Below are 16,554 nucleotides of genomic sequence, written 5' to 3'. Positions count from 1 at the left end.
AGAAGTGATCTTAATGCTTTAAAGTTCTGTCCTGTGCAGTGCATTTTGGACCGCCCGCCTCCTTCCCATTTTTCTAGAAAAAACGTAAACAGGAGGGAAGTGGAAGCTCTTTCTCATGAGCAGCGGTTGGTGGGGCGGGGGGGCGGGGGGTGTGGCCATGGGGACATCTCCCTCTCCTGTCATTGGTCATCCTCAGACCCATAACCAACTTAAAACCAGAAGCAGTCTCTGCTCCTTCTCGCAGCAGGCACACAAGAGATAGTGAGTCAGTGTGTGACAGGAAGGAGAAGCTAGTGTCAAACATGCCACTGTATGCCACCAACATGAGGATGAAATTTCCAGTTCTGGCCTTGATTTTGCAGGCTCTCATCATTGTTCTTTATAGTGTTTTTGTGGTGTATGATGATGGCAAATCAGATCACAGTGACAACCACACTTCAGGAAGCCATGGTGAACATCCCCTGGCCCTCTATCCTAGTAAGTATCTGTAAATCAGCTTCTATGTCAGAAAGTGTATTTTATTATATCATCAATCACTATTGTTATTTTATAGATGTAAGGCAGAAGATACATGCATGCTCTGGGACATCAGTCAAAAAAGCACATTTTTACATGTTTTTTGTAAATCGTTTGAAATGACATTCATGTTTTGTGTGTGTGTGTGTGTGTGTGTGTATGTGTGTGTGTGTGTGTGTGTGTGTGTGTTTTGACTATATATTTATATAGTTATTTTTCTTCTCTTAATTATTATTTCGTGTACTCATGTATTGCAGTTGCCTAATAATTGACATTGTTCCCCAATCAATTTCATGGTTTTGAGCAAGCCATTTAAAATTGAAAATTTAATTAGTTTAACTACTGTAATACTTCATGCTTTGGTAGTGTATTCTGTGTGCTATGCTATAACTATGCTGTAACCCGGTTTGTTTTAGTACAGTTATCCTATGCTCTTTAGTAAAATAATCCTTTTGTTTTAGTACAGTATCCCTGTTTGCTTTAGTCCTATGATTCTGTTATTTTAGCAATGTAGTCCCATTTACTTTGTCTCAGTATGGACCATTGCAGCAATTTAAAGTTGATCATTCCCAGCTGAGCCACTATGGCAGCTCTCAGATGGATATCGTGGTTAACATAATCGTTAGTTGCGTGTGTGTGTTCATTTAGCAGTTCTTTCAAGTCTTTCAAATGCACTTGAGAGAAAGTAGCAGATGTTAATAGTTCTCTCCTTTGAAAAAACAGAAGGGTTAGAAATTAAAAAGAGAGATATAGAGATAGGAAGAGAGAGAAAAAGAGAGAGAGTAAGAGATAGGGCAAGTGTCTGATAACCACCCAAAGTTGCTTAAAAACAAATTAAGAAAATGTTTAAACACAAATAATTTAATAATTTAGTCATTCAGTCTGCCCACCTTTCACTAAAAGATTAAACAGAATTGCAGAATTTGCCTGTTTTGGGGTAAATGTGTGTGTTTTATATCAATTTGTAGATGACAGTTTCTTCTTTATCTTCATCACACACTAATAGCTGCTCATTGGGGAAACAGCCCCTGTAAGGGTGGGGTGGGCCTGAGCACAGGAGATTAGCTTTCACATGGCATCTGAGGTCAGAAGTGGAGTTTTGTGCAATGCAGCAAGACTTTACCCTTGAAGAATAGTTTCATCTTTAAGAACTTCAGTGTGAAAATGTGTGTTCATATCGTTCTTTAGGAAAATATATGGTCATGTTCTAAGCAAAGGTAAACCACAGTAAGAGAGAAGTCAAAACTTAAGTTCACTTAATTGTAGAAGTATCTTCCTTGTAACATAAAGTATTTTGTTATTATGGTGAAGAAAAAAACTATTTTCTCATTAGTTCTAACTCTCATTGTATCTGGAGGACACTTTGCCCTTTTGCTTTATAAAAAATGTAAAGATTTTTCTGTATGAATTAATTAGTTGGTGACCTATTTGTATTTGTAAATTGTAAAATGGAAAAAAGATGAAAAAATGAAACAATAAGTGGGGCGAAAAGGCCAGATGTTTCACTGATCTGGGAAAACTGTACGACTCTTTTTGAGTGGGAACCATACAGAACATTCCAGACCTTAGCGATTAGAACTTCAAAGAAATAATAAAAGGAGAAGAATGCAGATTTGAAAACATACACACACACGGATAAGCTTTGTCATCAAGTGCCAAATTAGTGCTGATAGAAAGTAATTGATTTACTCTGTAGATTCACAGGGAGAAAAAAGAAAGCCTTCCTCCCATTTGGCAACAAGCCTTGAAGATTTTTATCAAGAGCTGTTATATGCATGAAAGTGATCCAAAAAAAAACAACCCTAAAAACCTTGCATGGGTTAAAGAACAATTGTTTGTTTAGTGATAGCCAACCATGGAGAATTAAGTGCTCAAAACAAATAACACGACACCTTTAGTGAGAGCAATAAGTCTTACTGGTTCTGTGAAGCTCTTTTCCTAGCCAATCAGACAGTACACTATCACACACAAATGATGAAATAGTGGGATCACTTAAAATATATCACAGACAAGGACTGGGAGCAAACAGGTGATAACCTTTCATCTGGCTGAAAAGGAAAAATCACATCAGAAGTAAAAATGCTTTTATAAAATTCCATTTTAACCAGTGGACAAAAAAGAACAGGTCAGTTTATAAGTGTTAATAGGTACTATGGGTAACATAAAATAACAGGTCAGTTTATAAGTGTTAATAGATACTATGGGTAACATAAAATAACAGGTCAGTTTAAAAGTGTTAACAGGTACCATGGCTAACCATGGTAACATAGGACCAAGGCAACATTCCTTAGCACTTTACCCAGTAACAGAACCAGCAACCTTTGAATTCTACCTTCCACCCCCATTTTTATTGTGATACATTTATGTCTTCATTCAACTACAACCACCAAAGATTTATAATAATAAAACTAATTATTTGTTTGCATAAATGGGCATCGCTACTGACCAGCCAGTATATAGTACCTAGAAGATTTTTCAGGGCAGGGCTATCTTAAAATGATACTTTTTTTTGCATAACATATTTGTGATAAGAATGGAATTTCAGCATTTTAATCTTAGTGCATTTGTTTTGAAGCTGTGTTTTTCCTGTTTAGTCTGTGCCTCTATCTTGATTTAATTACACCTCATCCCTCAGCAGAGATGCTATTCCAGACTTGGTCCATGAAATATATGTGCAGCAGTGGAGTAAATCTGGGAACAGCAAACATTGTCATTAAAACAACACAATGATGTTTATACTAGAAGGTTTGTTGGTTGTATAGTAAAAACGTGTGTTCAGTTTTCACATGAATTGGGTTTTTCTAAGAGTAATATTCAGAAGTAAAGCATGTTTATAAGGAAAGAAGCAGGAGAACCATATGCATCCACATCTAAAAAGAAGGTGTGATTATCAATTTTCCTATAGAAATTCCAGCAAAGCCAATATCTAAGTTATTACACTTAGCTGACACTTTTAACCAAAGCAACTTACAACTATGACTGAGTACAACTTGAGCAATTGAGGGTTAGGGGCCTTGCTCAGGTGACCAACAGCAGCAACTTGGCAGTGGTGGGGCTTAAACCAGCAACCATGCAATTACAAGTCAAGTACCTTAACCACTGCGCTACCACCACTTGCGTTACTTTAGGAATAGCAATACATTCATTTGGTCTTCACCAAGGTTAGTTTGACACTGATGCTGAAAAAAGGCCCAGCTCAAAATTTAGATGAGAGAAAGGACTTGAGTAACATATCAAGTCTGCGCCATTGCCAGTAGCTCCACTCGGAGAGTGCCTTGGCGAGCCACACCATGACCTCCTCAGTGCTGTCGTAGCTGGGTGGAGAAGGACCCGATTGTTCTAAGGAGGTGCTCCTTAACACAATTACCAGATGTGGGGTTTTATAAATATATAGCATACAGCAAGCCTCCAGTAGGCAGCCACATATTGTTTTCCTTATTTTTCCACCAACAAGTAGAAAAGTTGGGAAGCTTTCTGAGGAAACCGGGAACGTGTCCCTTGCCTCCAGTGCATGATGCCACACCTCACAGATCCGCACACTTCATTGTCTAAAGTTACTCTCCCGGGAAGGGGAAATGAGGTCCTCAAAACCACTTTTGCAATAAGACATGATTATTACCAGATCCAGGACTGAGTGCGTATCCTGTGATCCAAAGAGCTTTGTTGAAAATTTAGTAACCTGTAGTAAATCCAAAGCTCCCCATTTCCACCACTACCAAAGAGAAGAGAAGAGCATCTCTGTACATTCTCTAGCAAATCCCTTCTGCCCAGATTTATGTATGTTCTAAGCAATAAATGCATATAAGATTAATATATTAACACAGAAAATGGCTGAGTGCACAAAACTTGATAGTCTGTCAGGAAAACATAAAGTTTCATATTTTGTGAATGCTTTGTGAAGTCCTTAATGGACTTGGTGAGATAACCCTTCAGTGATAATGAAGCAGGTACTAATGAGAAGTTGATAAAACGGTGATGAAGGACAGACATGTCCTGCAGACCCATTCACAAACTGAGTCACTTTCTCTGTAATAAGTCTAAGTGAGTATATATTGATTTGTCACCTACAAAGATCACATCATGAGTATGGTGGCAGTTCTCTGTTACCAGAAATGATCAACCTGCTCTCTATGCGAGATTTAATCCTTCAGGGCAATTTCCTGAACGTAGATTAAGCCTAGTCTTGGGATAAATTACACTGCCAATAGTTAATCACCATTGCCCGTTATTTTTTTTATCAAATCACAGGCTTATCCTGAGTCTGGGAAACTCATCAATCTGCTCTCTCTTCATGCTTTAAGTGCTACAAGTGTTAAAACTTTGTGTATCATTTGTTGTTTCATTTGTGTTCATGGTGTTTCTGGTGTTTAATATTTAAGTGTTTAATCTGTTGTCTGTTCAGGTTTTATATGCTTTCTATTCATTTCTATTTATCTGCATATCAGGCGCTTAGTCTTGAAGTGTTTAATCACCTGAATGTTCATGCTTTAAGTGTTTCAGGACGTTCATGTGATGATCTTCATTGGCTTTGGCTTCCTTATGACCTTCCTGAAGCGCTACGGCTTCAGCAGTGTGGGAATTAACCTGCTGCTGGCTGCCTTTGGCCTGCAGTGGGGCCTACTCATGCAGAATCTCTGGCATATGTCTAATGGAAAGATCAAAGTTTCCATATATAGGTAAAAGTCTTATCTGTCTGTCTGTCAGTCTATCTAGATATGTGTCTAACTTATGTACTTACTTACTCACTTCATGACGGTTGCCTAACACTAATTCTAAGTTTACTGTGCCATAAACATTTCAGTGTTTGCTTTGCTCGAACATATCCATTATAAACATACAAACAGCACATCAGTTAGCCAAATGTATAATTATTCATTTGTATTCAGACCATAGACTGTGTGGTCTATGGATGAGGGCAAGAATAACTAAAATGGGCTACTTGTGTCACTGTGAAACACTAATCTACATTCTTCACTTGAAAAATGTACAAATGGTGGACATGGGTTACTCTGTGCTGAACAAACAGCACCCTTGCAGCAGTAGTGTTGGTGCTGATAGAAATGATAGGATGATAGAAAGATATAGGTATGAGACACAACAGAAGCAAAAAAAAAAGTACCAAAGTGTAGTGAGGAGGTGCAGAAAGGTATAAACCAAACTTCTAGCTGTTTAAAGAATGGTGACACGATCAGAGAACCACACAAGGGGCGGACTTTGCCAGCTGAGCGGGGTGTGATGGACAAGAGCATCAGATTTTCTCTGTCCCATTCCGTCAAGGCCATAAAACATCTTAGGGAAAGATGAGTCTGCCATGCATGTGAATTTTGATCTCTGCAGTCAAATCTGCAGTAACATCACTGGTCTGGAGCAAACCAGATGAAGTCTGTCCAGGTCATTGTGTTCCACCTGCTTGACCATCAGTCGTACACAAGCCACTCACTAACCAAGCAGTGAGAAATATCATCAGTTATGATATACCTAGAAATGTACATCTAAACCCTAAATTACCTTGCTAAGCAAAGACTGATGTTTGTGGTATACCCCTTCGTAGTAACCCGCAATGCATAGTTCAGTGAGGGTTTTTTGTTTTGTTTTTTTTTTTGCTTTAACATACCCAGTTTAAACTGACCTTATCAGTTATTAAAACAGTGCATTAGCTCAGGACTTCAATTATCAGGTAATCAATGCCTTCATGAGCTTACAAGGGTTGTTTTAGTGAATTCAAAGATGTCTCCCATCTGCTGGATTGGCTAAAGTCTCATCTCTGTCCCTCTTTTTCTGTAGAATGATCAACGCAGACTTCAGCACAGCGACAGTGCTGATCTCATTTGGTGCTGTGCTTGGCAAAACGAGTCCAGTGCAGCTCCTCATCATGGCCTTGCTGGAGATCACCATCTTCTCCCTCAATGAGCATGTGGTGGTGGAAATACTGGGGGTGCATGCTGCAGCTCATTCACACATCCTCTCATACACTCACCTAGCAGATGGGTAGAATAAAAGTCCCTCCAGGATTTTGGATTACCTGGTTAGCTTGGACTCTGACATTTGTAAAGCTGCTTTGTGACAACTTTGTGTGCTTTTTGTAAAAAGCGCTATATTAATAAAGTTCCTTTATACTTATTCCTTTATATTATAATTTTTACAAATACTGGATTGAATTGGCAGAGGAAATAATTGGATATAACATCCACACATGAGGAGTCCATGGTTTTGTTCTGTTCCATTCATAATGCACATGAGTCAAATAATCAGTGGCCTATATCTCTTACTTACTTGGTTCAGGTGTACTAGGGGCTGGAGCTCATGTGCACTGGCTGGATGTCCCCAAGTGCTCTGTCAAAGGTTACTCCTTAAGTGAGTGCCAATGTAAAATACTTTGTGTATTAAGAGTAGTAAATGACAGTAACATTGACACTTTGCTCTGTATGCAGGCTTCTGATGTTGGTGCTTCCATGACTATCCATGCGTTTGGGGCTTACTTTGGTCTGGCTGTAGCCAGAATGCTTTACCGCCCTGGTCTCCGCAACGGCCATGAAAATGATGGATCTGTCTACCACTCCGATTTGTTCGCAATGATTGGCAAGTTCACAACCTCCACATGATATCATACGGCTATATGGTGACAGTCATGAACAAGGTTGAGCAGACTACTTCTGGAAATGTATCAATCTCCAAATACCGAATACCCATCCTAAATGTATTCAGTAGTGTAGGTCTACATTACTAAAAACATTTCAAAACTCATCACAAACTGAAGCACTAAAATACCTAATTTTTCTCTTTTGAACATGCCTATATATCACATTAAGCATGCAATCTAAGCCTGATCATAGACTAACATTTTATACATGCAGAAGACATATATGTCCCCAAATTTACAAGTAGAAACATGTAAATGCTGGACACTTACAGTGACTTCAAGCATTTTGTATTATGAAAATGTAGAAACCTCTATTTAAATGGAGGAGATTAGTCCTTTCATATATATTATATGAATATGGTAGGGTCCACAAACATACGTTTGACCGTGATTGCTTGGTCTTGGCAGGTACCGTCTTCCTGTGGATGTTCTGGCCAAGTTTCAACTCTGCTATAGCTGGAACACCAGAGCAACAGCTGATAGCCATCACTAACACCTACTTCTCATTGGCTGCCTGCGTCCTGGCTGCTTATGCCACTTCCAGCTTGGTGGAAGAGAAGGGCAGACTGGACATGGTGAGAGAAGCCATAAACATCAAATAATCATGATAACCTGCTTGTGTGGCTCTTCTGTGTCCCATCTGCATGTACCATTGAGGAGGAGAGATCAATATTTGTTGGCCGGTACATCATAGGCCCAGTCTAATGAGATCACCTTTTTGCTTTGCAGGTGCACATTCAGAACGCAACGCTAGCGGGTGGCGTTGCAGTGGGAACATGCGCTGATATGAACATTGGGCCTTTTGGAGCCATGGTGATCGGCGTCATGGCTGGGATAATTTCCACTCTTGGCTTCAAGTTCCTCACAGTGCGTAGGCCTATTTACATATATATTCCACCTGAATGATCATATGATCTGTAGATGTTAAAACAAAATCACAGCCATCCCCTTTACCAATAAGAAATGAGTCAAACACATCTACTGTACATTTTAGTGGGTACGTTATTATTATTCAAAAGCCCTTAAAAATAAAAATATGAACTTTGACAGTTTTTGGCATGGTTTTACTATTTTGCACAGTGAGTGTGGTAAAACTGTGTCACTTACTCAGACAGAATATTCATCTTGTATTCCATTTTCTATTCCCTTGCATTTCAATGTAGCCCAAGTTTGCATCCAAGCTAGGTATTCAGGATACATGTGGGGTGCACAACCTCCATGGCATGCCTGGCCTTCTGGGTGGCATGGCTGGCATCATCGCTACGGCTCTGCACAAGAAAGAAAAGTAAGACTGGCACAGTAGCACATGGGGCATGCAAAGGTGAAAGGGAAATGACATGGCTATGTACTAGATGTCTGGGATTTTTGCTACCAGGAAACTGAGCAAACATTTCCACTTTGCTAGAAGTAATTGGCAAAATTTTGAAATGTTTTCATAACAATGAGCCAGTATTTTGGGGGATATACAGTGCAGTTTATACATAATGCATTCAAATAAGAATCTTAGCAAGTCTTTAAATCTTATCCAACAATCTTGCTGTACTGATCACGCAGACCACTAATAACTTACTGATGTAAATGAAGGCCCATGTGCATACGTACTTTTTCTGTCATGTTCATGATTGCACATTAATTGTGCAGCCTTACTTTGTTTGAGGTTGCACAATATTTGTGGCTCAGTAATCCTACAGCTGCACAAACTGTTCAGTTCACTTTGTTGACAGATTCGTGCATGAGCAAGCTTGCTCTGCACGTTTATCTGCATACATGCTCTTCCAGGAGCAGGCCACTCTAACACAAAGTACCGCCATACTGCTTTTAGACAAGTCAGTACATTCAAACAGCATTAACAGGTGACTCATGTCCAGAATGAAGGTGAAACCAAGACCTGACACTCTGTACAATTCATGTTGCTGAACAGCTCAGTATCCAAAGTGACAAACTGTACAGTCAATAAATCAGTTAATCAATCATTCAAACAAATAATCAATCAGCTGCATAAGTGATCATTGTCCATGTTTTACAATGTAAAGAGTGGATGTGATCAGATCGCATATTTTTGAGAGTGTTCTCACTCAGGTTTTCTCAGGTGCTTGTATTATCAGAGTTATACTATCTTCTCACCCCACATTGGGGATTGTATATTCTCCCTGGTATTTCAGATTAGTGTTTTATTTCTCTCCTACTAGTGCTTTTCCACAGAAACAAGCAGCTGCTTTAGCTTCATCTATTGGTTTTGCCCTGGTGGGAGGAGCCATCACTGGTGAGTGATTTTTTTAAGGCTCTTTCCAGGAGCTTATATTTTTCTAAATATCAGTCACTGACCAGGCTCTGAATGGTCCTTGGCTTTAGTTTGCATGCTTGTGTGTATATTGTAAGTGTATATTGTATTACTTTTTAAATAAGTTAACTTTATGCTTTGTTCCAACAGGTCTTGTGATGAAGATTCCATTCTGGGGACAGCCACCTGACCAGAACTGCTTTGACGACTCTGTCTATTGGGAGGTGAGCCTCAGAGAATTTAGAAAACATGACTGATTTTTTTTTTTTTTAGCGTTTTCTTCACTAATAATGACGCTTAAGACAGCTGACCTTAGTGGGTGTGCTAACGAGTGTCTTCTATCTGCAGGTTCCTGAGGAGGACGAAGAAAACGGGGAGAGTATGACCCACGCAGATCATTCCAAAAGCAAGACAGAAGCCTGAAGCGCTCATCTCAGCATGTTCACACATCACACAGTTCCATAAGCAACTCAGGGTACTCAGCCATTACCAGACCATTAAACGAACGGCTCAATCCATCCATACTCACACGCTGGTTAAAATTCAGCCCTGTATTATCTCACCATAGTTTGGCTTGAAAGATTGTTGGTCCTCTTGATGACTGTCTGCCTGCTTCATTCTGCAGAGGTTTTTATTTCTGTCTCAGCTATGACCATATCAAACACATGCATGTCCACCATAGAGTAACATTTTCAAAATAGTTCATCCCAGCTAGGAAGCACCAGATTCTTTTATTTAAGGTTACCAAATGATAGAATTTATTTATAATTACAGATGGGGATGAGTTAAGATTCTGAAAGAGCGTTATAAAAAGATTAACTTTGTATGCTTACAAAGGAATGGAATGTTAATAAGTTGGTAACAATAAATCGATCCACATCGACTGTGCATCCAGTTCAAGTTCTAGAGCTGATTGTCTTCGACAGCTTGGGCTTTTTTTCTTTACTTAAATGAGAATATGTTACTAATCTTTCACAGCAAAATGGTGAATCTTCTCCATTTGTGGATAATTGTCAGCTTTGACAGTTGAGGTTTATTACTTGCTGAAGATCTGAGCCTAGGACAAACACTAAGCATGAATGTTGGACCATTTCACACCCTTCAGACTGTGTGTGTTTGTGTTATACTGTCAGACCAAAGAAGATAATGGTGCAAAATCCTGAAATTTTAAGCATGTGAAATTCAGATTCCTCAGAGCAGATATGCAGATAGTACAGTTGCTTATAATAAAACTGACTGCATTACATATATTACATTAAAATATACATATATACATATATTCTAAATACAAGTCACAATTTCATTCTAATTTTGATATTTACAAACAAGCTCCCTGTTAGACTTCCCCACTGCAGAGTATTAGCGTATATAAGATGTAGGTTATGATGTCATACTGGAGCCCATAGTGCCTCTCATGACCTGATCGTAAATCAGTCTAAAGGTCTACTCCATTCATTACACTCCAAGCCTCGGGTCTCCTTCTGTCCAGCTGCCTGTTTTAGGCAGGCAGTTCCCTCATTTTGTTACTTTATTTTTTTATTTCTTAGAGCTCATAATGTACTTTCAATAAATGGACATGGTCAGTCGTGCCTTCCTTACTTCTGTTAAGAGACATTGAGAATATTAAAGTTGCCTCAAAAACAAGAGGAGCTCTGACCATTGAGCACGAGAGACATGACTGACTTCAAATGATTTCAATATTTTGCATTTGAATGTGTGTGTGTGTGTGTGTGTGTGTGTGTGTGTGTGTGTGTGTGTGTGTGTGTGTGTGTGTGCATGTGTGTGCATGCATGTGCATGTGTTTATATAAAATACCTGAGCTTTTAGCCTAGTTAGGACAATGTATCTTTGCAGTGCACTTATACATATTATACTAAGGATAAAAATGTATGAAACATATGCTGTCATAAATAAATATGAATTTTATACATTAGTTTTCTGGATTGCTGAGAGAATGTTTATGTTATTTTCATTACTATATTACCTTTCTGTTGAACATTCTCTTTGGCTGCCTGCATCCTGGCTGCTTCTGCTTGGTTAATACTATGCTGTGTTCTCAGTTTCTTTCTATGTGTGCTCATAATATAAGGGCTTTGTAAGGTCCATTGTGCAACACACAAAATTAAAATTTGCACTACAGTATAGTAGTAGTAGCCAAACAATAATGGATGGAATTAAACATCCTAATTAAATTATTAGGATGTAATACATGTTTTTCAACATTTTCTGGTCAATTTTACATTCCATAAACCTGGATTCTGTGTTTTTGTTACACAGAAATACAAAAATCTTTAAATAGACTGAAAATTAAATTAAAAAAATTAAATAGACTGAAAAGTCCTAACTCTCCGATAAGAATAGAAGAAAAAATGTGATCCGCATGAATAACATTGCTCTCTAGCAGCTGTTCCTCTCTCAGCCACCAGGTGCCCTTATTCATCATGAGCCAGAAGAAAGCTTAGCTTTCACATTCATCTTACGTTGAATAAATATTTTCAAAGAGGTTTCGAGTCATAATTTTTAAATAAATAATTTAAAAATAAATCTTAGAAATTATATTTGAAACTGGTATGTGACTTAATACAGCATGAAGGCGTAGCCTCGTGAAAGGGATGGTGAGTTTTCGGGAGAAATTAAGGAGTAAATGTAAAAAAATTAAAAATTAAATTGAAGAGCATGCAAAAAACTTATATTTATACTGATCGTGTCATCTTTTTAATTGTACTGAAATGTCTGTTTCTTGTAAATAAAATGTTCACTTACTTTTCCTGGTTCTGATCTAAATTTCGGTTTCGGAGGCCTACTATTTCCGAACCTGTCTCCTGGACGATAGGCGGCAGTAATGCAGCGAACTTTCTTTATTTACGACCTATTAGGTAAGGAACGACCAAGCCCCCATGCATGATGGCTTCTCAGTGTTTGTGCTCGTATTGAAAGTTATATGTTGTTGTCGGAAATATTAATAATGAGGAATATAGCGTCTTTACAGTAGGCGGTACTTCATTACGATCGGTTTAATTGAAATTCGTCCTGGCGTCATTGACGATGGTAAGGCTTATAAACAAATTATTTCAAGGTTGGACTACTAATTAGCTAACGCTAGTAATGTAGCTAGCCAAAACACACATTAACATTTGCCAGCTAGCTGTTAGCTGTTTTTTTTTTTTTAGAAATAGTTGTTATCTAGCTAACAAGCCGTCATTCACAGAGAATATATAAGAGCGGCGAAAACCACAGTGTTCAGTTGGCTAACTGTAGCTAGTTAGCTAGCTATAAGTCGGAAGCTAGTTAGCTAGCTTTAGCTGGGTTCATAGCTGTAGTTGGTTTGGTGGTTTCGCTGTACTTTGCTTGCTTGCTACCTAGTTGATCAGTGGTAGAATCTAGACGACGGGTGGCTTTTGGGTTATGTATTTTAGTCAGCTATCTAGTAATGTTCCACATAGCAGATGATGTATGAGTAGTAGCTGTCTAGATAGCAGGCTAACCAGCGAACTATTATGTGGTCTGTTATTTATGGTTTGTCTTTACGATAAGCAGTCTGCAAAAGTGAATTCCAAGGAGAGAAGTGGGTCGAGCTCAAGCACAAAAGAGCGAAGACGATCGAGGAGTAGAGGTTCGTTTTCTCTACGGAGCCGATGTGTTGGTACTTTTTACCTGTGGTATAGTTAGTAATGACGATGTACATTTAACAACTGGTGTCTGTAAACTAACTGACGAAAGTGTTGTCTCAATGTAGTGCCGTCAACTCTGCTGTTTATTAACAGAAAGAGATGAGAAGAAACGAAAACGCAGCCGAAGCAGATCATCATCGTGCAGCTCCTCCTCCTCCTCCTCCTCTTCGGCGTCATCACGGTCCTCTTCTAGCAGTGACTCAACAAGCAGTAGGACTAGCTCCAGTAGCAACGGTAGGCGTTGCTAACTCGTCGGCTGCCTTTACTTTAAAGTGGCAATATGTAAGATATTTTGTTAACATCGAAAGAAATCGCATTACTTATCCAAGGGGAAGAAAATATCTGCTAAAATATAGTGGTGTTCTGCTACTCCGAGTCACCCTGTAAAACATTAAATATTCATTCAAAGGTAAGAGCTGTCGGGTCGGATTTGGTGGGAGTATTTCTAAACACGACAGGCACACAGGCTCAAAAAATTAATGTTAGTGTGTAAAGTTAGTGTTCAGTTTATGTGTTGTATGTATCTGTTTAGATCACATTTAGTTTTTGTATTGCGGCTGAATTAAAACATCTGGAGAATATTGTTACATGGGTAATGTTGCCTAGCTTGCTAAATTATCCTAATGTAGCCAGGATAAACAGGGTGACGAGGACAAGCAGGTTTTATGAATGACAACACAGAGAACAGAGAGGCAATCAGTTGTATGGTACTGAAACACTGTTAAACACTGTATATTCCAACAATATACAAAGTGAAAATTCATTAATATTAAAAAAATACTAGTGATGTCTTAATATCTAGATGAACTGAAACATAAGACTGAAATTAACCAAAGTTACCCAACAATCTCCCTTATGTGGCTTTCACTAGATTAAATAAAACTTTTCGATTACAACATGTGTTTTTTTTCTCACCAGATTCTTATCAGAAAAAGAGGAAGACTTCAAAGAAAAGGAAAAAGGAGAAACCTGGCAAGAAGGTACCTGATCAGTCACCTACTAGAGCTGCTTATTCCAGCTGGTTATTTGACATATTGTTAGGTGGCATTTATTTGAACGCATTTCAAAGGGTATGTGCCAAGGTTGCTTAACTCCAGTCCAGTTTGGCCATTTCTCTGCTTATGTACACCTACTAATCCCACTATGACACTCTTTGTATAGGCCTTATTGATCAGAGTACTGGCCCTATTAATTACATATACTGTTACACACATGGTTCTCACTCACTCATACATATACACACACAAAAGATGTACACAATGCACTATGTCAAATCTTTACACACTAGTTGTTCTTCAGGGCATGTTTTAAGTCATTTCAAGCTCATTGCCCTATTCTGTACAGCTCCAGTGCTGGAAGACCCTGCCACCATTCAGTTATCTTTTTGCTTACACTTAGGCACATGCAATTCACAGAATTGTTCAGTAACATGGTTTGTTTGAACAACAGAAATTTAAAAAAGAGAAAGCCCGCAAACGAAAGAAGGACAAGAAACACAAAGAAGATGACTGCTCTGGTCCAGTTCAGATTTCCAAGGTAACCCATTTTCCTACATGCAGACAGCAAGCCGAAGTTAAAGTTCCTGCCCTGTTGATGTGTGCCTGTGTTTTCTGCAGTACCTTAAGGAGAAGAAGCGGAGCGGCAAGTATAGCATGATCTCAGGGAAGAAGATCAAAATGAAGGTGAAGAAATCAAAGAAGGACAAGCAGGTGTGTTCTCGTGCCACATAGCACTCCTCGCTTTGTGCCCTGCTGGTGGAGGGGCTCTGTATTTATGACAGGGTAGGGTTGTCCTGTATGGTCACCACTTAGCTTGATATTTCCAACTGCAGAAGAAGGCGAACAGCGGGTAGTGTTGCCTCTCATGTTCCATAACGCTGACTCTTTCTTCACTTTTTGTTGTTGCAGAGGGACAAAAATCGTGCCGAGCTGTTGGAGTTTCTGAACTCTACTTTCTGATACAGGCAGCATGCTGACCTGCTAACCAGAGCTTTCCACTTTCCCCCATCATCCTCCTCTTTAAACAGGCCAAGCAGCTCTCAGGGAAAGGCCAACTTCCTGTAATGGACAGCAGCATGTGGCTTTAAACAGCTGTCAGAATGGGAGGAATGTGTTATTTTGTTAATATCCAGGATCAAAATGTGATACTAGTAGTGGTGCCCCTCCCTGGGCCTGAGCGCTAAATGGTCACTGTGCTCTGTGTTGACTGTTCCCACATGAACTGTTTTATTTTAACATTGATCTTTTTTCAGCTGATTTTCCTCCTTTTTGCTCCTGCTTGACCTCCATTTAGACCACCATAAAGTAATAGTGATCTCCAAATGTACTTTTGAAGGATTTTAAATTGACAAAGGACAATTATGGAGACCTTTTGACTTTGTTTATTTTACATAACTGTAAAATGTTTAAATCCAAAACCCTAACTAACATTACAATATGTTGATCTGAAACTTTGCTTTTTTATTTAACTTTGACTGCCACTTCCTTGTAAATCTTGCAGTAAAATGACCTTTCCTGATGCCTCGATGTCTTACATTAAGCTGCTGAAAAACATAATTATGCTAAATTTAACAGAATTGCTATGATTGAAGTTTTGCTCTTCTAAATTTACATGGGTAAGAATTGAATATAGAAATAGTTTCTCTTTGTATGAGAATATGTAGACATACCAAATAAGGCTTGGTATGTTTAGAATTGACAGCATCTTGAATCACAATAGTATGTCAGTGCTGTTTCATGTTTTCATACCGTGATGCAAGTGAAAATATAAAGTACCTACAGGAAGCCTATTATCTAAATTTTGAAGTGGTCAGCCTTTTGCTTTTGCAAGCAGGTTAGATTAATTGTGTATTGCTATAGAATTGTAAAATAGTTTGTAAAAATTGTTTTGACACCTGCAGTGGTCTCACCATAAGATGTTGTACATGGTGGTCTTTTTTTTATGGTTGTCAAAATATACTCCATACTTTATACAACTTGTGGCATGCTTTCATTTCAGGTTGTAAGCCAGCACCTGTTAACAGGAAATCTCCTTATAACTAGAAACCAAGCAGATGTCAAATGAACAATGACCAAAGTGTTGACCTATTTCTATAACCTGTAGTTGGTCACTGGCAACAATCAGATCAATAACTTGAATAAGACTAGCGGTGTCCTTGAATAGAGCTTTTGTGCTCTTAAAGCCTTTACTTTTGCAGTGGTTAATAATGAAGTATTAATGCTTCACTGCATAAGTGATGTATGTTTCCTTCAGTCATTTAAGTTGTAATTTAGAGATTTTCTGTGAATAGATTGGGATAAGCATTCAGGCTTTTGACTTTGTTCTAGCTTGCGGCTTGTTGGATCAAAGTGCAAATCCACACAAAGCACTGTTAAAATACCCTCACCACCCATTTGGAGAAACATTCATTGATTGGAAACATTTCATAGGATGGGCAATAGAAATAT

The 16,554-nt window shown here is 38.6% G+C and overlaps 2 protein-coding genes across 3 annotated transcripts; both read left to right on the top strand.

The window, feature by feature from the left end:
- The first annotated feature begins 221 nt into the window (after positions 1–221).
- On the top strand, positions 222–11,370 carry rhag (Rh associated glycoprotein). The gene is made up of 10 exons (XM_027001690.3): positions 222–477; positions 5,009–5,192; positions 6,301–6,451; positions 6,948–7,095; positions 7,565–7,731; positions 7,886–8,023; positions 8,320–8,441; positions 9,346–9,419; positions 9,588–9,661; positions 9,786–11,370. Exons 1-10 carry the CDS (start codon positions 303–305, stop codon positions 9,858–9,860), a joined length of 1,308 nt encoding a protein of 435 aa, XP_026857491.2. The 5' UTR covers positions 222–302; the 3' UTR covers positions 9,861–11,370.
- Positions 11,371–12,301: 931 nt separating this feature from the next.
- si:ch211-22i13.2 (uncharacterized) lies at positions 12,302–16,082 on the top strand. 2 transcript variants are annotated; one of them, XM_035524681.2, is made up of 7 exons: positions 12,302–12,485; positions 12,972–13,050; positions 13,202–13,342; positions 14,027–14,088; positions 14,558–14,644; positions 14,725–14,817; positions 15,016–16,082. In XM_035524681.2, the coding sequence occupies exons 1-7, from the start codon at positions 12,483–12,485 to the stop codon at positions 15,064–15,066; spliced, it is 516 nt and encodes a 171-aa protein (XP_035380574.1). In that variant the 5' UTR covers positions 12,302–12,482; the 3' UTR covers positions 15,067–16,082. The 2 variants fall into 2 exon arrangements, with proteins under 2 accessions (XP_035380574.1, XP_026857481.2); XM_027001680.3 differs by having other exon boundaries at positions 12,304–12,485; positions 12,975–13,050.
- Positions 16,083–16,554: the final 472 nt, after the last annotated feature.

Source organism: Electrophorus electricus, chromosome 7 (assembly GCF_041902795.1).
Source record: "Electrophorus electricus isolate QZ-2024a chromosome 7, ASM4190279v1, whole genome shotgun sequence".
Lineage (NCBI taxonomy): Eukaryota > Metazoa > Chordata > Actinopteri > Gymnotiformes > Gymnotidae > Electrophorus > Electrophorus electricus.
This window is presented reverse-complemented; position numbering and strand designations above follow the sequence as displayed.

Coding starts and splice junctions, on each gene's coding strand:
- rhag (XM_027001690.3), top strand. CDS start 303: ATGCCACTGTATGCCACCAACATGAGGATGAAATTTCCAGTTCTGGCC. Junction 7,096..7,564: donor CGATTTGTTCGCAATGATTG/GCAAGTTCACAA, acceptor TGGTCTTGGCAG/GTACCGTCTTCCTGTGGATG. Junction 9,662..9,785: donor ACGACTCTGTCTATTGGGAG/GTGAGCCTCAGA, acceptor TTCTATCTGCAG/GTTCCTGAGGAGGACGAAGA.
- si:ch211-22i13.2 (XM_035524681.2), top strand. Junction 13,051..13,201: donor AAGACGATCGAGGAGTAGAG/GTTCGTTTTCTC, acceptor GTTTATTAACAG/AAAGAGATGAGAAGAAACGA. Junction 14,089..14,557: donor AGGAGAAACCTGGCAAGAAG/GTACCTGATCAG, acceptor TTTGAACAACAG/AAATTTAAAAAAGAGAAAGC.